Here is a 21,924-nt window from a genome sequence, read left to right as displayed (position 1 = left end):
CCCCCTCCCATGGGGCAGGACCCCCACCCAAGTGGGCAGGACCCTCCCAAGCGACAGCTGAACCCTCCCAGGGGACAGCAGGACCCCCTCCCATGGGGACAGGACCCTCTCCAGGGTGGTCAGGACCCTCTCCCATGGGGCAGGACCCCCTCAAGGGACAGCAGGACCCTCTCAAGGGACACTGGGACCCCCTCCCGTGGGACAGGACCCCCTCAAGGGACAACAGGACCCCCTTCCCTGGGGACAGGACCCCTTCTGGGTCAGCAGGGCCCTCTCCAGGGTGGGCAGGACCCCCTCCCATGGGGACAGGACCCTCCCAAGGGACAGCAGGACCCCATTAAGGGACAGCAGGACCCCATTAAGGGACAGCAGGACCCCCACCCAAGTGGGCAGGACCCTTCCAAGGGACAGCAGGACCCTCCCAAGGGACAGCAGGACCCCCTCCTGTGGGGACAAAACCCCTGCCCATGGGGGACAGGACCCCCTCAAGGGTGGGCAGGACCCTCTCAGGGGTCAGCAGGACCCCCTTAAGGGACAGCAGGACCCTCCCAGGGGACAGGACCCCCTCAAAGGACACCAGGACCCCCTCCCATGGGGACAGGACCCTCCCAAGGGACAGCAGGACCCCATTAAGGGACAGCAGGACCCCATTAAGGGACAGCAGGACCCCCTCCCATGGGGCAGGACCCCCTCAAGGGACACCACGACCCCCTCAAGGGACACCGGGACCCCATTCCTGTGGGACAGGACCCCTTTTGGGACAGCAGGGCCCTCTCAAGGGTGGGCAGGACCCCCGCCCATGGGGCAGGACCCCCTCGAGGGACAGTAGAACCCCCTCCCATGGGGACCAGACCCTCTCCCATAGGACAAGACCCCCTCCCATGGGGCAGGACCCTCTCCAGGGTGGGCAGGACCCTGTTAAGGGACAGCAAGACCCCATTGTGTGTCACCAGAACCCCGTCTTGTGTCACCAGGAGCCCTTCCCGTGCCACCAGCACCTTCTCCTGTGGGACAGGACCCTCTGTGTGCCACCAGGACCCTGTGTGTGCCACCAGGACCCTCTGCCGTGCCACCAGGACCCTGTGTGTGCCACCAGGACCCTGTGTGTGCCACCAGGACCCTGTGTGTGCCACCAGGACCTTCTCCAGTATCACCAGCACCCTGTCTGGTGTCACCAGCACCCTCTCCCATGGGACAGGACCCTCTCCTGTGCCACAAGGATCTTCTCCAGTGTCACCAAGCCCCTCTTCCGTGTCCCCAGAACCCTCTCCGGTGCCACCAGGACCCGATGCCTTGGGACAGGACCCTCTCCCATGTCACCTGGACCCCCTCCGGTGCCACCAGGACCCTCTCCGGTGCCACCAGGATACCCTGCCATGCCACCTGGACTCTGTCTGGTGTCACCAGGACCCTGTGCCATGGGACATGTCCCCATCCCATGTCACCAGGACCCCGTCCCGTGTCCCCAGGACCCTGTCTGGTGCCACCAGGACCCTCTCCCGTGGGACAAGCCCCTCTCCAGTGCCACCAGCACCCTGCCCGGTGTCACCAGCACCCTCTCCCGAGGGGCAGAACCCTCTCCAGTGCCACCAGCACCCTGTCTGGTGCCACCAGCACCCTCTCCAGTGCCACCAGCACCCTCTCCAGTGCCACCAGCACCCTGTCTGGTGTCACCAGCACCCTCTCCGGTGCCACCAGCACCCTCTCCCGTGGGACAGCACCCCATCTGGTGTCACCAGGACCCCCTCCCATGTCACCAGGACCCCGTCCCGTGTCCCCAGGTCCCTGTCCGGTGCCACCAGGACGCTCTTCCGAGGGACAGGACCCTGTCCGGTGTCCCCAGGACGCTCTCCCGAGGGGCAGGACCCTCTCCAGTGCCACCAGCACCCTGTCTGGTGCCACCAGCACCCTCTCCCGTGGGACAGCACCCCGTCTGGTGTCACCAGGACCCCCTCCCATGTCACCAGGACCCCGTCCCGTGTCCCCAGGTCCCTCTCCGGTGCCACCAGGACGCTCTCCCGAGGGACAGGACCCTGTCCGGTGTCCCCAGGCCGCTGCCGGGGGTGGCACAGCACCCATTTCCCGGTGCCCCCCCACCCACTGACCGCCCGCTCCTCTCCTCTCCCACCGTAACCCGTTACCTGCGCCCAGGCCCCGCCCCCCGCCGCTGATTGGTCGATCCCCGCTTCTGGGCGTGGCCAAACGCATCAAGCCCCGCCCACATCCCCCCACCTGGGCGCGGTCACGTGGTGGTGCCGCCATCTTGAGAAGGGAACCGCGCTCTTGGCGAGCGCAGGGGAGGAACTTCCGCCACGCTCAAGATGGCGGCCAAAACCACGCCCACACGCTACGGCGGCCGGGAGCGGCCGCGTTTCCTCCGCACATGCGCTGTCGCAGCGTGACTAAGATGGAGGCCGGGGCAGCACCGCCGCCGTTCTGGGCCGGGGGTCCGGCCCCGGGGCAAATCTACATCCCCCGAGCCCCCGACACCGGCCCCGCCGCGCTGCCCTTCAGCCGCACCCTGTGAGGGCACGGGGAGGGCGCGGGGGAGGGACCGCGGGCCGGGGGAGGGGGGGGCGGGAGAGCTGAGGGGAGGGGGGGGGATGGGGAGGGTCCGTGAGGGCTGAGGGGGGGGAAACTGGGAGGGAAGCTGAGGGGTAAACTGGGGAGACTGGGAGGGGTTGGGAGAGTCCGTGAGGGCGATAGGGGGGAAACTGGGGAGGAACTGGGGGGGAAACTGGGGAGACTGGGAGGGGTTGGGAGGGTCTGTGAGGGCGATAGGGGGGAAACTGGGGAGGAACTGGGGGGGAAACTGGGGAGACTGGGAGGGGTTGGGAGGGTCTGTGAGGGGTGAGGGGGGGGAAACTGGGAGGGAAGCTGGGGGGGAAACTGGGGAGACTGGGAGGGTCCCTGAGGGCCAAGGGGGGAAACTGGGGGGGAAACTGGGGAGACTGGGAGGGGTTGGGAGGGTCTGTGAGGGATGAGGGGGGGGAAACTGGGAGGGAAGCTGGGGGGGAAACTGGGGAGACTGGGAGGGGTTGGGAGAGTCCGTGAGGGCGATAGGGGGGAAACTGGGGAGGAACTGGGGGGGAAACTGGGGAGACTGGGAGGGGTTGGGAGGGTCTGTGAGGGGTGAGGGGGGGGAACTGGGAGGGAAGCTGGGGGGGAAACTGGGGAGACTGGGAGGGGTTGGGGGTGTCCCTGAGGGCAGTAGGGGGGAACTGGGGGGGAAACTGGGGAGACTGGGGGGATTTGGGGAGGGTCCCTGAGGGTTGAGAGGGGGGGGAAACTGGGGAGACTGGGAGGGGTTGGGAGGGTCTGTGAGGGCGATAGGGGGGAAACTGGGGAGGAACTGGGGGGGAAACTGGGGAGACTGGGAGGGGTTGGGAGGGTCTGTGAGGGGTGAGGGGGGGGAAACTGGGAGGGAAGCTGGGGGGGAAACTGGGGAGCCTGGGAGGGTCCCTGAGGGCCAAGGGGGGAAACTGGGGGGGAAACTGGGGAGACTGGGAGGGGTTGGGAGAGTCCGTGAGGGCGATAGGGGGGAAACTGGGGAGGAACTGGGGGGGAAACTGGGGAGACTGGGAGGGGTTGGGAGGGTCTGTGAGGGGTGAGGGGGGGGAACTGGGAGGGAAGCTGGGGGGGAAACTGGGGAGACTGGGAGGGGTTGGGAGGGTCTGTGAGGGCGATAGGGGGGAAACTGGGGAGACTGGGAGGGTCTGTGAGGGGTGAGGGGGGGGAAACTGGGAGGGAAGCTGAGGGGTAAACTGGGGAGACTGGGAGGGTCCGTGAGGGCGATGGGGGGGGGAAACTGGGGAGAAAACTGGGGAGACTGGGGGAGAGGAAACTGGGGAGACTGGGAGGGGTTGGGAGGGTCTGTGAGGGGTGAGGGGGGGGAACTGGGAGGGAAGCTGGGGGGGAAACTGGGGAGACTGGGAGGGGTTGGGGGTGTCCCTGAGGGCAATAGGGGGGAACTGGGGGGGAAACTGGGGAGACTGGGAGGGGTTGGGAGGGTCCCTGAGGGTTGAGGGGGGGGAAACTGGGGAGACTGGGGGAGGGGAAACTGGGGAGACTGGGGGGATTTGGGGAGGGTCCCTGAGGGCTGGGGGGAGGGAGGGAACTGGGGAGATTGGGCAAACTGGGAGCAGAACTGGGGGGAACTGTGGGGAGATGGGGAGAGGGTTTAGGGGTCTGGGAAGGGAGGAAATGGAAGGAGGAGAAAATCTGGGAATGCTGGGGAGACTCCAGGGGTGCAGAAGGACCAAACTGGGGGGAACTGGGGAGACGGGGAGGGGGTTTAGGGGTCTGGGAAGGGAGGAAACGGAAGGAGGAGAAAATCCGGGAATGCCGGGGACACTCCAGGGGCGTGGAATGTTCGAACTGGGAGCCGAACTGGGCTCCGACTGGGGTTAAACTGGGAACGTCCCCCGTGGCAGGAGCCCGATGGTGACGGGGACGTCGGTGCTGGGGCTGAAATTCTCCGGGGGGGTGATCCTGGCCGCGGACACGGTGGGATCCTACGGATCCCTGGCGCGTTTCCGGGGCATCTCCCGCCTCCTCAAGGTCAACGATTCCACGGTTTTGGGAGCTTCCGGGGATCTGGCCGACTTCCAGCACCTGCGGCAGCTCCTGGAGCAGATGGTGTAAGATTGCCGGGAATTCTCCATCCCAAAATCCCCGATGGATTCCCGGCGTTGAGGGCGAACCCCCGAATTTCAGCGGGTTCTGTCCCTGAGTTCCTTGGTGTTTCTTGAGCCCCAAATCCCTGAATTCCTCGAGCTCCAATCCCTGAATTCCTTCAGCCCCAATCCCTGAATTCCTTGAGCTCCAAATCCCTGAATTCCTTCAGCCCCAATCCCTGAATTCCTCGAGCTCCAGTCCCTGAATTCCTTCAGCCCCAATCCCTGAATTCCTTGAGCTCCAAATCCCTGAATTTTTGAGCCCCAATCCCTGAATTCCTCGAGCTCCAATCCCTGAATTCCTCGAGCTCCAATCCCTGAATTCCTTGAGTCCCAATCCCCGAATTCCTCGAGCTCCAATCCCCGAATTCCTCGAGCTCCAATCCCCGAATTCCTCGAGCTCCAATCCCTGAATTCCTTCAGCCCCAATCCCTGAATTCCTTCAGCCCCAATCCCTGAATTCCTTCAACCCAAATCCCTGAATTTTTGAGCCCCAATCCCTGAATTTTTGAGCCCCAATCCCTGAATTCCTTGAGCTCCAAATCCCTGAATTCCTGAGCTCCAAATCCCTGAATTCCTTCAGCCCCAATCCCTGAATTCCTCGAGCTCCAAATCCCTGAATTCCTTCAGCCCCAATCCCTGAATTCCTCGAGCTCCAATCCCTGAATTCCTTCAGCCTCAATCCCTGAATTCCTCGAGCTCCAATCCCTGAATTCCTTCAGCCCCAATCCCTGAATTCCTTCAACCCAAATCCCTGAATTTTTGAGCCCCAATCCCTGAATTCCTTGAGCTCCAAATCCCTGAATTCCTTCAGCCCCAATCCCTGAATTCCTTGAGCTCCAAATCCCTGAATTTTTGAGCCCCAATCCCTGAATTTTTGAGCCCCAATCCCTGAATTCCTCGAGCTCCAAATCCCTGAATTCCTCGAGCTCCAATCCCTGAATTCCTTCAGCCCCAATCCCCGAATTCCTTGAGCTCCAGTCCCTGAATTCCTTCAGCCCCAACCCCTGAATTCCTTCAACCCAAATCCCTGAATTTTTGAGCCCCAATCCCTGAATTCCTCGAGCTCCAAATCCCTGAATTCCTTCAGCCCCAATCCCTGAATTCCTTGAGCTCCAAATCCCTGAATTTTTGAGCTCCAATCCCTGAATTTTTGAGCTCCAATCCCTGAATTCCTTGAGCTCCAATCCCCGAATTCCTCGAGCTCCAATCCCCGAATTCCTCGAGCTCCAATCCCCGAATTCCTCGAGCTCCAATCCCCGAATTCCTCGAGCTCCAATCCCCGAATTCCTCGAGCTCCAATCCCCGAATTCCTTGAGCCCCAATCCCTGAATTCCTTCAGCCCCAATCCCTGAATTCCTTCAGCCCCAATCCCTGAATTCCTTCAACCCAAATCCCTGAATTTTTGAGCCCCAATCCCTGAATTTTTGAGCCCCAATCCCTGAATTTTTGAGCCCCAATCCCTGAATTCCTTGAGCTCCAAATCCCTGAATTCCTGAGCTCCAAATCCCTGAATTCCTTCAGCCCCAATCCCTGAATTCCTCGAGCTCCAAATCCCTGAATTCCTTCAGCCCCAATCCCTGAATTCCTCGAGCTCCAAATCCCTGAATTCCTTCAGCCCCAATCCCTGAATTCCTTGAGCTCCAAATCCCTGAATTCCTTCAGCCCCAATCCCTGAATTCCTTCAGCCCCAATCCCTGAATTCCTTGAGCTCCAAATCCCTGAATTCCTTGAGCTCCAATCCCTGGATTCCTTCAGCTCCAATCCCTGAATTCCTTGAGCTCCAAATCCCTGAATTCCTTGAGCCCCAGTCCCTGAATTCCTTCAGCCCCAATCCCTGAATTCCTTCAGCCCCAATCCCTAAATTCCATCAGCCCCAAATCCCCAAATTCCTTGCAATTCCTTAACCTCCAATCCCTGAATTCCCAGCATTTCCCAACCTTCCATCCCCAGGAATTCCTCCATTTCCCACCCCCGATTTGAGCCCAAATCCCCGCTTTTTTTTTTTGTTGTTGTTGTTGTTGTTAATTTTTTTATGCACCGCTCCAACTCCGGCCAAGCCCTGGCTCCAAGGCTGGAATTCCATAACTCCAAGGCGGGAATTCCATGGAATTTCAGGATCGACGAGGAGCTGCTGGGGGATGGGCACAGCTACAGCCCGCGGGCTCTGCACTCGTGGCTCACGCGGGTCCTGTACAACCGGCGCTCCAAGATCAATCCCCTCTGGAATACCGTGCTCATCGCCGGCGTCTACGGCGGGGAGAGGTCAGCATTCCCGGCTCCGGGAATTCCTGCTCCTTCCCAGGGCATTCCTGCGCCTTCCCAGGGGATTCTGCTCCTTCCTAGAGGATTCCTGCTCCTTCCCAGGGCATTCCTGCTCCTTCCCAGGGCATTCCTGCTCCTTCCCGGGGCATTCCTGCTCCTTCCCAGGGATTCCTGCTCCTTCCCAGGGCATTCCTGCTCCTTCCCGGGGCATTCCTGCTCCTTCCCAGGGCATTCCTGCTCCTTCCCGGGGCATTCCTGCTCCTTCCCAGGGATTCCTGCTCCTTCCCAGGGCATTCCTGCTCCTTCCCAGGGCAATTCCTGCTCCTTCCTAGAGGATTCCTGCTCCTTCCCAGGGCATTCCTGCTCCTTCCCAGGGGATTCTGCTCCTTCCCAGGGAATTCCTGCTCCTTCCCGGGGCATTCCTGCTCCTTCCCAGGGATTCCTGCTCCTTCCCAGGGCATTCCTGCTCCTTCCCGGGGCATTCCTGCTCCTTCCCAGGGCAATTCCTGCTCCTTCCCAGGGCATTCTGCTCCTTCCCAGGGATTCCTGCTCCTTCCCAGGGCATTCTGCTCCTTCCTAGAGGATTCCTGCTCCTTCCCAGGGATTCCTGCTCCTTCCCAGGGCATTCTGCTCCTTCCCAGGGGATTCTGCTCCTTCCCAGGGCATTCCTGCTCCTTCCCAGGGCATTCTGCTCCTTCCTAGAGGATTCCTGCTCCTTCCCAGGGCATTCCTGCTCCTTCCCAGGGGATTCTGCTCCTTCCCAGGGATTCCTGCTCCTTCCCAGGGGATTCTGCTCCTTCCCAGGGCATTCCTGCTCCTTCCCAGGGCATTCCTGCTCCTTCCCAGGGGATTCTGCTCCTTCCTAGAGGATTCCTGCTCCTTCCCAGGGAATTCCTCCTCCTTCCCAGGGGATTCTGCTCCTTCCCAGGGGATTCCTGCTCCTTCCCAGGGGATTCTGCTCCTTCCCAGGACATTCCTGCTCCTTCCCAGGGGATTCTGCTCCTTCCCAGAGGATTCCTGCTCCTTCCCAGGGCATTCTGCTCCTTCCCAGGGCATTCTGCTCCTTCCCAGGGCATTCCTGCTCCTTCCCAGGGCATTCTGCTCCTTCCCAGGGATTCCTGCTCCTTCCCAGGGGATTCCTGCTCCTTCCCAGGGATTCCTGCTCCTTCCCAGGGGATTCTGCTCCTTCCCAGGGCATTCCTGCTCCTTCCCAGGGGATTCTGCTCCTTCCCAGGGCATTCCTGCTCCTTCCCAGGGCAATTCCTGCTCCTTCCCAGGGCGATTCCTCCTCCTTCCCAGGGGATTCTGCTCCTTCCCAGGGATTCCTGCTCCTTCCCAGGGATTCCTGCTCCTTCCCAGGGCAATTCCTGCTCCTTCCCAGGGGATTCTGCTCCTTCCTAGAGGATTCCTGCTCCTTCCCAGGGATTCCTGCTCCTTCCCAGGGGATTCCTGCTCCTTCCCAGGGATTCTGCTCCTTCCCAGAGGATTCCTGCTCCTTCCCAGGGGATTCTGCTCCTTCCCAGGACATTCCTGCTCCTTCCCAGGGGATTCTGCTCCTTCCCAGGGCATTCCTGCTCCTTCCCAGGACATTCCTGCTCCTTCCCAGGGCAATTCCTGCTCTTTTTTCCCTGGGTGGTTCCTGCTCCTTCCCTGGGAAATTCCTTCTTCCCTGGGGTGGTTCCTGCTTTTTCCCGGGGGTGGTTCCTGCTTTTTCCTAGGAAATTCCTCCTCCTTTCCCTGGGAAATTCCTTCTCCTTCCCGGGGGTGGTTCCTGCTTTTTCCCAGAGAAATTCCTCTTCCCTTTTCCCAGGGTGGTTCCTCCTCCATCCCGGGCGATTCCCAGTCCATCCCAGTGATTCCCAGTCCATCCCAGTGATACCCGGGGTGAATCCCAGTCCATCCCCAGTGATTCCCAGTCCATCCCAGTGATTCCCAGTCCATCCCAGTTATTCCCGGGGTGATTCCCAGTCCCTCCCAGCTCACTCCCGGTCCATCCCAGGTGATTCCCAGTCCGTCCCAGGCTCATTCCCAGTCCCTCCCGGGCTCATTCCCAGTCCATCCCAGTTATTCCCGGGGTGATTCCCAGTCCATCCCCAGTGATTCCCAGTCCATCCCTGTGATTCCTGGGGTGGTTCCCAGTCCATCCCGACTCATTCCCAGTCCATCCCAGCTCACTCCCGCTCCCTCCTGGCTCACTCCCAGTCCATCTCCAGTGATTCCCAGTCCATCCCAGTGATTCCCAGTCCCTCCTGGCTCACTCCTGGTCCATCCCAGTGATTCCCGGGGTGATTCCCAGGGTGGTTCCCAGTCCATCCCAGTGATACCCGGGCTGGTTCCCAGTCCCTCCTGGCTCACTCCCGGTCCATCCCGGCTCATTCCCAGTCCATCCCAGTGATTCCCGGGGTGATTCCCAGTCCATCCCAGTGATTCCCAGTCCATCCCAGTGGTTCCCGGGCTGGTTCCCAGTCCCTTCCAGTGATTCCTGGGGTGATTCCCAGTCCATCCCAGTGATTCCCAGTCCATCCCAGTGACTCCCGGGCTGGTTCCCAATCCCTCCCGGTTCACTCCCAGTGACTCCCGGGTGATTCCCAGTCCATCCCGGGTGATTCCCAGTCCATCCCAGTGGTTCCCAGTCCATCCCAGTGATTCCCAGTCCCTCCCAGTGACTCCCGGGCTGGTTCCCAGTCCATCCCAGTGATTCCCAGTCCCTCCTGGCTCACTCCTGGTCCATCCCAGTGATTCCCGGGGTGATTCCCAGGGTGGTTCCCAGTCCATCCCAGTGATTCCCGGGCTGGTTCCCAGTCCCTCCCGGCTCACTCCCGGTCCATCCCGGCTCATTCCCAGTCCATCCCAGTGATTCCTGGGGTGATTCCCAGTCCATCCCGGTGATTCCCAGTCCATCCCAGTGATTCCCGGGGTGATTCCCAGTCCCTCCCAGTGATTCCTGGGGTGATTCCCAGTCCATCTCCGGTGATTCCCAGTCCATCCCAGTGACTCCCGGGCTGGTTCCCAATCCCTCCCGGTTCACTCCCAGTCCATCCCGGGTGATTCCCAGTCCATCCCAGTGGTTCCCAGTCCATCCCGGGTGATTCCCAGTCCCTCCCAGTGACTCCCGGGCTGGTTCCCAGTCCATCCCAGTGATTCCCAGTCCCTCCTGGCTCACTCCTGGTCCATCCCAGTGATTCCCGGGGTGATTCCCAGGGTGGTTCCCAGTCCATCCCAGTGATTCCCGGGCTGGTTCCCAGTCCCTCCCGGCTCACTCCCGGTCCATCCCGGCTCATTCCCAGTCCATCCCAGTGATTCCTGGGGTGATTCCCAGTCCATCCCGGTGATTCCCAGTCCATCCCAGTGATTCCCGGGGTGATTCCCAGTCCCTCCCAGTGATTCCTGGGGTGATTCCCAGTCCATCCCGGTGATTCCCAGTCCATCCCAGTGACTCCCGGGCTGGTTCCCAATCCCTTCCGGTTCACTCCCAGTCCATCCCGGGTGATTCCCAGTCCATCCCAGTGGTTCCCAGTCCATCCCAGTGATTCCCAGTCCCTCCCAGTGACTCCCGGGCTGGTTCCCAGTCCATCCCAGTGATTCCCGGGCTGGTTCCCAGTGATTCCCAGTGATTCCCAGTCCATCCCAGTGATTCCCGGGCTGGTTCCCAGTGATTCCCAGTGATTCCCAGTCCCTCCCAGTGACTCCCGGGCTGGTTCCCAGTCCCTCCCAGCTCACTGCCCTCTCTGCCCCTCAGTTTCCTGGGATACGTGGACATGCTGGGAGTCGCCTTCGAGGCGCCGTCGCTCGCCACCGGATTCGGGGCCTACCTGGCGCAGGTACAGCGCCCCCTTGCGGCCCTCGGGCCTTTGGCTTCATTCCTTTGCTTTGGCTTCAGCCACTCTCATTTTGGCTCATTTCAGCTCATTTTGGCTCATTTCAGCTCATTTTGGCTCATTTCAGCTCATTTTGGCTCATTTCAGCTCATTTTGGCTCATTTCATTTCATTTTGGCTCATTTCATCTCATTTCATCTCATTTCATCTCATCTCATCTCATTTCATTTCATTCTGTTTTATTTTATTTTATTTTTTTAAATTTAATTTTATTTTATTTTGTTTTCTTTCCTTTTTTTTAAATTTAATTTTATTTTATTTTGGTTTTTTAATTTTTTTTAAAATTTAATTTAATTTAATTTTGGTTTATTTTATTTTATTTTGTTTAATTCTTTAATTTTATTTTGGTTTATTTTATTTTTTAAAATTTTATTTTATTTTATTTTATTTTGTTTTATTTTTTAAATTTTGTTTTATTTTATTTTATTTTGTTTAATTCTTTAATTTTATTTTGTTTTATTTTATTTTGTTTCATTTTATTGTATTTTATTTTGGGGTTTTTTTGTTTTATTTTTTTAAATTTAATTTAATTTTGGTTTATTTTATTTTATATTATTTTGTTTAATTCTTTAATTTTATTTTGTTTTATTTTATTTTGTTTCATTTATTGTATTTTATTTTGTTTTATTTTATTTTTTGTTTTATTTTATTTTTTTAAATTTTATTTTATTTTATTTTGGTTTATTTTATTTTATTTTTTAAATTTTGTTTTATTTTATTTTATTTAATTCTTTTATTTTGTTTTATTTTATTTAGTTTCATTTTATTGTATTTTATTTTGGTTTATTTTATTTTTTTGTTTTATTTTATTTTTTTAAATTTAATTTAATTTTGGTTTATTTTCTTTTATTTTGTTTTATTTTATATTTTTAATTTTGGTTTATTTTATTTTGTTTAATTCTTTAATTTTATTTTGTTTCATTTTATTTTGTTTCATTTTATTGTATTTTATTTTGTTTTATTTTTTTTTAATTTAATTTAATTTAATTTTGGTTTATTTTCTTTTATTTTGTTTAATTCTTTAATTTTATTTTGTTTTATTTCATTGTGGTTTATTTTATTTTATTTTGCTTCATTTTATTTTTTTGTTTTGTTTTGTTTTATTTAATTTTTTAAAATTTAATTTAATTTTGGTTTATTTTATTTTGTTTAATTCTTTAATTTTATTTTGTTTTATTTTATTTCATTTTGTTTCATTTTATTTTGTTTCATTTTATTTTATTTTTTGCTTTGTTTTATTTAATTTTTTAAAAATTTAATTTAATTTAATTTTTCTTTATTTTATTTTGTTTAATTCTTTATTTTGTTTTATTTTATTTTATTTATTTTATTTTGTTTTGGTTTATTTTATTTTATTTTTTTGTTTTATTTAATTTTTTAAAATTTAATTTTATTTTGTTTTGTTTTATTTTATTTTGTTTTGTTTAATTCTTTAATTTTATTTGGGTTTATTTTATTTCGTTTTGTTTTATTTTATTTTATTTTGTTTTATTTAATTTTTTAAGGTTTTTTTCATTTAATTTAATTTTTGGGGTTTTTTTATTTCTTTTATTTAATTTTTAAATTTAATTTAATTTTGCTTTATTTTATTTAGATTTATTTTAATTTCTCTTATTTAATTTTGCTTTATTTTGTTTTGTTTCATTTAATTTCTTTTATTTAATTCTAAAATTTAATTTAATTTTAATTTTGCTTTATATTATTTTATTTTATTTAAAGTCTTAATTTCATTTTGGTTTTTTTTATTTAATTATTTTATTTTGTTTAATTTAATTTAATTTCATGTTATTTTATTTTATTTTTTTATTTTGTTTACCTTACTTTTATTTATTTTGTTTCATTTTATTTCATTTTATTTTGGTTTATTACATTTCATTTTATTTCTTTTTATTTTATTTTATTTCACATTATTTCACTTCATTTCATTTCAATTTCATTTCATTTCATTTCATTTCCATTTCATTTCATTTCATTTCAATTTCATTTCATTTCATTTCAATTTCATTTCATTTCCATTCCATTTTATTTCATTTCATTTCATTTTATTTCATTTCATTTCATTTCATTTCCATTTCATTTCAATTTAATTTTATTTTATTTCATTTCAATTTAATTTCATTTCATTTCAATTTCATTTCATTTTATTTCAATTTCATTTCATTTCCATTTCATTTCAATTTAATTTCATTTCCATTTCATTTCAATTTCATTTCATTTCAATTTCATTTCCATTTCATTTCCATTTCAATTTCATTTCCATTTCATTTCAATTTCATTTCAATTTCATTTCAATTTCATTTCATTTCCATTCCATTTTATTCCATTTCATTTCATTTCATTTCCATTTCATTTCATTTCAATTTCATTTCAATTTCATTTCATTTCCATTCCATTTTATTCCATTTTATTCCATTTTATTCCATTTTATTCCATTTTATTCCATTTTATTTCATTTTATTTCATTTCATTTCATTTCATTTCCATTTCATTTCAATTTAATTTAATTTTATTTCATTTCAATTTAATTTTATTTTATTTCATTTCAATTTAATTTCATTTCATTTCAATTTCATTTCATTTTATTTCAATTTCATTTCATTTCCATTTCATTTCAATTTAATTTCATTTCCATTTCATTTCAATTTCATTTCATTTCAATTTCATTTCCATTTCATTTCCATTTCAATTTCATTTCCATTTCATTTCAATTTCATTTCAATTTCATTTCAATTTCATTTCATTTCCATTCCATTTTATTCCATTTTATTTCATTTCATTTCATTTCCATTTCATTTCATTTCAATTTCATTTCAATTTCATTTCATTTCCATTCCATTTTATTCCATTTTATTCCATTTTATTTCATTTTATTTCATTTTATTTCATTTTATTTCATTTCCATTTCATTTCAATTTAATTTAATTTTATTTCATTTCAATTTAATTTTATTTTATTTCATTTCAATTTAATTTCATTTCATTTCAATTTCATTTCATTTTATTTCAATTTCATTTCATTTCCATTTCATTTCAATTTAATTTCATTTCATTTCATTTCCATTTCATTTCATTTCCATTTCATTTCATTTCAATTTCATTTCAATTTCATTTCAATTTCATTTCATTTCCATTCCATTTTATTCCATTTTATTTCATTTCATTTCATTTCATTTCATTTCCATTTCATTTCCATTTCATTTCAATTTAATTTAATTTCAATTTCATTTAATTTTATTTAATTTAATTTCAATTTAATTTAATTTCATTTCAATTTAATTTCATTTCAATTTAATTTCATTTCAATTTAATTTCATTTCAATTTAATTTCATTTCATTTCAATTTCATTTAATTTTATTTTATTTCATTTCAATTTAATTTAATTTTATTTCATTTCAATTTAATTTCATTTCATTTCCATTTCATTTCATTTCCATTTCATTTCATTTCCATTTCATTTCATTTCCATTTCATTTCCATTTCATTTCATTTCAATTTCATTTCAATTTAATTTCATTTCAATTTAATTTCATTTCAATTTCATTTCATTTCATTTCCATTCCATTTTATTCCATTTTATTCCATTTTATTCCATTTCATTTCTTTCATTCCAAGCTCTGTTCCTCCCCGCTGGTTCTCCCTTCACTTTCCATCCCTTTCTCCTCCGTTCAATTTTGCTGCTTCGTTCCAATGGAATTCGTTAATTCGTTAATTCATGACTCAATTCACTCCTTCCTTCGTTCCCATTCCCGTTCCCCATCCCGATCCTGATCCTGTTCCTGATCCTGTTCCTGTTCCTGATCTCGATCCCATTCCCGCTCCCATTCCCAATCCCAAACTCATTCCCGTTCCCATCCCAATCCCATTCCCGATCCCATTCCCGTTCCTGATCCCAATCCCGTTCCTGATCCCATTCCTGTTCCTGATCTCGATCCCAATCCCATTCCCTTTCCCAATCCCATTCCCTTTCCCAATCCCATTCCCGTTCCTGTTCCCAATCCCATCCCCATTCCCAATCCCATTCCCAATCCCATTCCCATTCCCAATCCCATTCCCATCCCCAATCCCATTCCCAATCCCAATCCCATTCCTGTTCCCAATCCCATTCCCAATCCCGTTCCCAATCCCATTCCCATTCCCGATCCCATTCCCGATCCCATTCCCGATCCCATTCCCATCCCCAATCCCATTCCCATTCCCAATCCCATTCCCAATCCCGTTCCCAATCCCATTCCCGATCCCATTCCCATCCCCAATCCCATTCCCAATCCCATTCCCATCCCCAATCCCAATCCCGTTCCTGTTCCCATTCCCATTCCCGTTCCCATTCCCATTCCCAATCCCATTCCCAATCCCATTCCCAATCCCATTCCCAATCCCATTCCCAATCCCAATCCCATTCCCATTCCCAATCCCATTCCCTTTCCCAATCCCATTCCCGTTCCCATTCCTGTTCCCATTCCCAATCCCATTCCCATTCCCAATCCCATTCCCATTCCCAATCCCATTCCCTTTCCCAATCCCATTCCCTTTCCCAATCCCAATCCCATTCCCTTTCCCAATCCCATTCCCAATCCCAATCCCATTCCCAATCCCAATCCCTTTCCCATTCCCAATCCCAATCCCATTCCCATTCCCAATCCCATTCCCAATCCCAATCCCATTCCCAATCCCATTCCCAATCCCATTCCCGTTCCCATTCCCATTCCCAATCCCATTCCCATTCCCATTCCCAATCCCATTCCCGTTCCCATTCCCATTCCCAATCCCAATCCCATTCCCAATCCCAATCCCGTTCCCATTCCCATTCCCAATCCCATTCCCAATCCCAATCCCATTCCCAATCCCATTCCCGTTCCCAATCCCATTCCCGTTCCCATTCCCATTCCCAATCCCATTCCCATTCCCAATCCCATTCCCATTCCCGTTCCCAATCCCATTCCCAATCCCATTCCTATTCCCGTTCCCAATCCCATTCCCTTTCCCAATCCCATTCCCAATCCCATTCCCATCCCCAATCCCATTCCCATTCCCATCCCCAATCCCATTCCCATTCCCATTCCCAATCCCAATCCCATTCCCATTCCCAATCCCATTCCCGATCCCGTTCCCGGTGCAGCCGTTGCTGCGGGCGGCTCTGGAGCGTGACCGGATCCCGACGCGGGAGGAGGCCCGGGAGCTGCTGGAGCGCTGCCTCAGGGTGCTCTACTACCGGGATGCGCGTTCCTTCAACAGGGTCAGTGTCCCAAACCCATCCCAATCCATCCCAAACCCATCCCAAACCCATCCCAATCCATCCCAAACCCATCCCAAATCCATCCCAAATCCATCCCAATCCATGGGATCCATCCCAAACCCATCCCAATCCATCCCAAACCCATCCCAAACCCATCCCAATCCATCCAAACCCATCCCAAACCCATCCCAAATCCATGGGATCCATCCCAAACCCATCCCAATCCATCCAAACCCATCCCAATCCATGGGATCCATCCCAAACCCATCCCAAACCCATCCCAAACCCATCCCAATCCATCCCAAACCCATCCCAAATCCATGGGATCCATCCCAATCCATCCCAAACCCATCCCAAATCCATGGGATCCATCCCAAACCCATCCCAATCCATGGGGTCCATCCCAAACCCATCCCAAACCCATCCCAAATCCTGGGAATCCATCCCAAACCCATCCCAATCCATGGGATCCATCCCAAACCCATCCCAATCCATCCCAATCCATGGGATCCATCCCAAACCCATCCCAAACCCATCCCAAATCCATGGGATCCATCCCAAATCCATCCCAATCCATCCCAATCCATGGGATCCATCCCAAACCCATCCCAATCCATGGGATCCATCCCAAACCCATCCCAAACCCATCCCAATCCATGGGATCCATCCCAAATCCACCCCAAACCCATCCCAATCCATGGGATCCATCCCAAACCCATCCCAAATCCTGGGAATCCATCCCAAATCCATCCCCAGTCCATGGACCCATCCCAAATCCATCCCTAATCCATGGGACCCATCCCAAACCCATCCCAATCCATGGGATCCATCCCAAACCCATCCCAACCCCATCCCAAATCCTGGGAATCCATCCCAAATCCATCCCCAGTCCATGGACCCATCCCAAATCCATCCCTAATCCATGGGATCCATCCCAAACCCATCCCAATCCATGGGATCCATCCCAAACCCATCCCAAATCCACCCCAAATCCACAGGATCCATCCCAAACCCATCCCAAACCCATCCCAAATCCATGGGATCCATCCCAAATCCATCCCAAACCCATCCCAATCCATGGGATCCATCCCAAACCCATCCCAAATCCACCCCAAATCCACAGGATCCATCCCAAACCCATCCCAAACCCATCCCAAATCCTGGGAATCCATCCCAAATCCATCCCAATCCATGGGATCCATCCCAAACCCATCCCAAATCCATCCCAATCCATGGATCCATCCCAAATCCTTCCCAATCCATGGGAACCCATCCCAAATCCATCCCAATCCTGGGAATCCACCCCAAAACCCACGGGATCCACCCCAAAATCCCGCTTTTCTTTGAATCCCAGCGACCCCAATTCCCGAGGTTTTCCCAGGAAAATCCTCCCATCCCTGCAGCCACAACTTCCAACCTTTTCCCCTCCGGAATTCCTGGGATTTTTTCACTCCCAGTGACCCCAGTTTGGGGGATTTTTGTCCCATCCCTACATCTGGAGAATCTCTGGAATTCCAGAGGTTTTTTGAGTCCAAACGATCCAATTTTAGGGAACTTCCAACCTTTTTCCCCCCTTGGAATTCCTGGGATTTTTTTTTTTTTTTTTTCCTTTTTTTTTTTTTGGCGCTCCCCGACGTTTTCCCAGGAATTTTCCCCTTCCCAATCCCATTCAACCCCACACCCCCTTACAAGCCCATCCCCCACAGAATTCCAGAGGGATTCCAGGGAATCCCAGCCACCGGAATTGAGGGAATTCCGGGATTTTTCCCGCAGTACGAGGTTGCCGTGGTGACGGAGAAGGGCGTGGAGCTCGAGGGACCCCTGACCCTGGAGGCCAACTGGGACATCGCCCACCTGGTCAGGTAATTCCCACCTGGAAAAACCCAGGATTGGGAATTCCAGGTTGGATCCAGCTGATTTTCCTGCCTAATTCCCGTTTTTCCCATTTTTTCCCCCCCTTTTTCCAGCGGTTTCGAGTGATCTCCTGGAGCTGCTCCCACCTTGTCCCATCCCTGCTTTTTTTTAATCCCATCCCTTCTTTTCCCCCCCTCTGGAATGGCGAATCCGACGGATTTTTGGGAATAAAGATCAACCCTTTCAGAGCCACTCTCTGTGTGTGTTTCTTTGGGAATTCTCCCAAATTTGGGGAATTCCGGGCGGATGCTGCGGTTTCTGAATCCTGATTTTTTGTTGTTTTGTTGTTTTGTTTTTTTTTTTTTTACCGAAATCTGGGAATTTTTGAGGTGGGAAAAGCCCCTTTGGGATAGAGCTCGGGAATTCCAAGGTCACCCCTTAACCCTGCGCTTCGGGGATCCTCCAAAACCTCGGGAATGCTCCCAAAAAAACAGCGATTTCAGGGAATTCCGGAGTTCCGGGCAGAGGCTGCGGCTCCAAATCCTGGTTTTTACCAAAATCTGGGAATTTTTGAGGTGGGAAAACGGACCCTGGGACTTCCAAAACCACCCCTAATTCATCCCTAATTTTGGGGCATTCCAGGGATGGCAATTCCAGCCCTTTCCCATGGAATTTTTCCTGGAAAATCCCAAACCCGAGAGGGATTTTGAGGCCATTCCCAACCCTGGGAATTCCAGGAATCCCAAAGAGGTTGGGAATGGAATTCCAGAGGGGGAAAAAAAAACCTGGGAAAAGCCACCTGAGGAGGCTCCTTTTTCCTGCTGGGATCCAGCTCCAGGTTGGGAATTTTGGGATTTGATTTTTGGGGTTTGTTTTTTTTTTTTTACAGTTGGAATTTTTTAAAAATTTGGATTTTTCTGCCGACTTGGAAATGGGGGAAAAATGGGGCAAAAAAGCCAGGAAAAAACCCCAAATCTGGGAATGTTTCATTCCTGCCTGGGGATCCATGGGAATAATTCCATTAAAATTCCACTTTTTCAAGGGAATCTGGCTTTTTTTTTTTTTTTTTTTTTTTTTTTTTTTTTTTTTTGGAGAGGAAAACCAAAGAAAAGGGGAAAAAAAATCCCAAAGGAGTAAAATTCCAAGGAAATCCCTCCCCTGGCACAAAGATCCCACTCTTGGATTTGTATTCCTACTTTTTTGGGGGGAGTTTTGGGTGTTTTCCCAAGGATTTGGGGGTGTCTGGATCCTTGGGATGGGATCTGGGCGATTCCAGGATCGTGGATCCCGAGGCAGGAGCAGCTCCTGGGAGGAAAAATCCCCTGGAAAAGCCGATTTTCCCTGATTTTAGGGGGATTTTTCCAGGATTTCCCCATGGATTTGGTGTCCAAGCAGCTCCCAGACGGGAAAAATCCCCTGGAAAAGCCGATTTTCCCCAATTTTGAGGTCTTTTCCATGGCTTGGGAAGAAAAATAAGGTGGAAAAGCCGATTTTCCCTGATTTTAGGGGGATTTTTCCATGGATCCAGAGGCTGAGGAACTTCCAGAGGGAAAAATCCCCTGGAAAAGCCGATTTTCCCCAATTTTGAGGTCTTTTCCATGGCTTGGGAAGAAAAATAAGGTGGAAAAGCCGATTTTCCCTGGTTTTAGGGGGATTTTTCCATGGATCCAGAGGCTGAGGAACTTCCAGAGGGAAAAATCCCCTGGAAAAGCCGATTTTCCCTGATTTTGGAGCAGATTTTGCCGTGGTTTTCCTCAAAAGCAACCTGGAAAAGCCGTTTTTCCTTGGTTTCCAGCAGGATTTTTCCAGGATCCAGTGGCTGGCAAGTTCCCAGAAGGAAAAATCCCCTGGAAAAGCCGATTTTCCCTGATTTTAGGGGGATTTTTCCAGGATTTCCCCATGGATTTGGTGTCCAGGCAGTTCCCAGAAGGAAAAATCCCCTGGAAAAGCCGATTTTCCCCAATTTTGAGGTCTTTTCCATGGCTTGGGAAGAAAAATAAGGTGGAAAAGCCGATTTTCCTTGGTTTTAGGGGGATTTTTCCATGGATCCAGAGGCTGAGGAACTTCCAGAGGGAAAAATCCCCTGGAAAAGCCGATTTTCCCCAATTTTGAGGTCTTTTCCATGGCTTGGGAAGAAAACTAAGGTGGAAAAGCCGATTTTCCCTGATTTTAGTGGGATTTTTCCATGGATCCAGAGGCTGAGGAACTTCCAGAGGGGAAAAAAACCCTGAAAAAACCGATTTCCCCTATTTTTGGGCTGGCCGGGAGCCGCTTCCTCCGGGATTTGGGGTGGATTTGGGAAGATTTGGAAGCAAAAATTAACCCGGGAGGGGCATCCTGGCCCCATTCCCGACCTCTGGAATGAGTGGGAATTGCTCCAAAGTGGGATTTTCCCCCCAAAAATCCCCATTTAGGGCCGGGATTTTCCCCAATCCTCCCCTTTGGAGCCGGGAAATTCCCAAATTGGGAGCCGGGAATGAATCCCGTTAATTGGATGCTGCGAATTAATTGGATTTCCGTTGTCCCCGGGAGCCTCGAGCCGTGGAAAAAAAAGCCGGGAATGAGAAAAAACTGGGAAAGGTTTGGAATCTTCCCCCAAAACCCCGCCCTAAAACCCCCTCAAATTGAGGAAAATCCCGGGGAAATCCGAGAAAAATCCCGGGAAAATCCCGGGGAAATCCCGGGAAAATCCCGGGAAAATCCCGATTTTCATCCCGGAATTAAACCCCACATTCCAAAGAATCGGAGAGAGCCGAAGTCTCTCCGTGGATTTTTTTTTTTGCCCCAAAATCCCTGGAAAAAGGAAAAAAAAAATCGGTCCGAAAGAAAGAAAGAAAGAAAGAAAATCCCCATTCCGCCCCTCCTTTTCCCGGTTTCCCACTTCCGGCTGCTCCCGGATTTCCCAAAAATCCGGAAATTCGAAACCAGCTTTGGATTTCTCCCAAGTTTTGTTTTTTTGGGTTTTTTTTTAAAGGATTTTTGGGGTGGTTTTTGGGGTTTTTTAAAAGGATTTTTGGGATGGTTTTGGTTTTTTTTAAGGATTTTTGGGGTGGTTTCGGGTTGTTTTTTTTTTTTTAAAGGATTTTTGGGTGGCTTTGGTTTGGTTTTTTTTTTTTTTTTTTAATTTATTGATTTCGACAGAAAAAAAACCCAGAAATAAAATAAAAGAGGAAAAAAAAAAAAAAAAGAATTAAAGAAATTGGGAAAGGAACCGCAATAAATAGCAAATAAATAAAGCCTCGAGCCCGGGGGGCCCCAGCGCCCCTCCCCCACCCCTCAGACACCCCCCCCCCACCCCACCCCCCCCAAAATCAACCCAGCAGGTCCCGAACCCCCCCAAAATGGGGGGGACACCGAGGGGGCCCCTCCCCCCCCCTTATGTACAGCGGGGGCGGCGGGGGGAGGTTGGGGGGGGCTGAACCAGTTTGGGGGGGGGGCTGGGGGCACTGGTTTGGAGGGCAGCAGCCCAGTTTGGGGGGGGCTGGAGGGGGCACTGACCCGGTTTGGGGGGGATCTGAACCAGTTTGGGGGGGCCCTGACCCAGTTTGGGGGGACCCTGACCCGGTTTGGGGGGGTTGGAGCGGGCACTGACCCAGTTTGGGGGGGGTTGGAGCGGGCCCTGACCCAGTTTGGGGGGACCCTGAACCAGTTTGGGGGGACCCTGACCCAGTTTGGGGGGGCTGGAGGGGGCACTGAACCAGTTTGGGGGGGATCTGAACCAGTTTGGGGGGCCCTGACCCAGTTTGGGGGGACCCTGAACCAGTTTGGGGGGACCCTGACCCAGTCTGGGGGCGCTGAGGGCACCAGTTTGGGGGTGCTGGGGTGGAACTGGCCCAGTTTGGGGGTCTGGAGTGGCACTGACCTCACTGGGGGGGGAGGGGGACCCAGTTTGGGGGTGTTGGGGGCACTGGGGGCACCAATTTGGGGGGCTGGGGGGGCACTGGCCCAGTTTGGAGTCACTGGGGGCACCGGTTTGGAGTCACTGGGGGCACCAGTTTGGGGGTGTCTGGGGGCACCGG

General features: G+C 50.1%; 1 protein-coding gene across 1 annotated transcript; it reads left to right on the top strand.

The window, feature by feature from the left end:
• The first annotated feature begins 2,396 nt into the window (after window positions 1-2,396).
• On the top strand, window positions 2,397-18,153 carry PSMB4 (proteasome 20S subunit beta 4). The gene is made up of 7 exons (XM_082298926.1): window positions 2,397-2,523; window positions 4,434-4,640; window positions 6,795-6,941; window positions 10,681-10,762; window positions 15,935-16,051; window positions 17,825-17,913; window positions 18,019-18,153. The coding sequence occupies exons 1-7, from the start codon at window positions 2,408-2,410 to the stop codon at window positions 18,029-18,031; spliced, it is 771 nt and encodes a 256-aa protein (XP_082155052.1). The 5' UTR covers window positions 2,397-2,407; the 3' UTR covers window positions 18,032-18,153.
• Window positions 18,154-21,924: the final 3,771 nt, after the last annotated feature.

This window comes from Coloeus monedula, assembly GCF_965178545.1.
Source record: "Coloeus monedula genome assembly, chromosome: 29".
NCBI lineage: Eukaryota > Metazoa > Chordata > Aves > Passeriformes > Corvidae > Coloeus > Coloeus monedula.
Note: the sequence above shows the minus strand (reverse complement) of the source record. Positions and strands in the feature narration are given on the sequence as shown.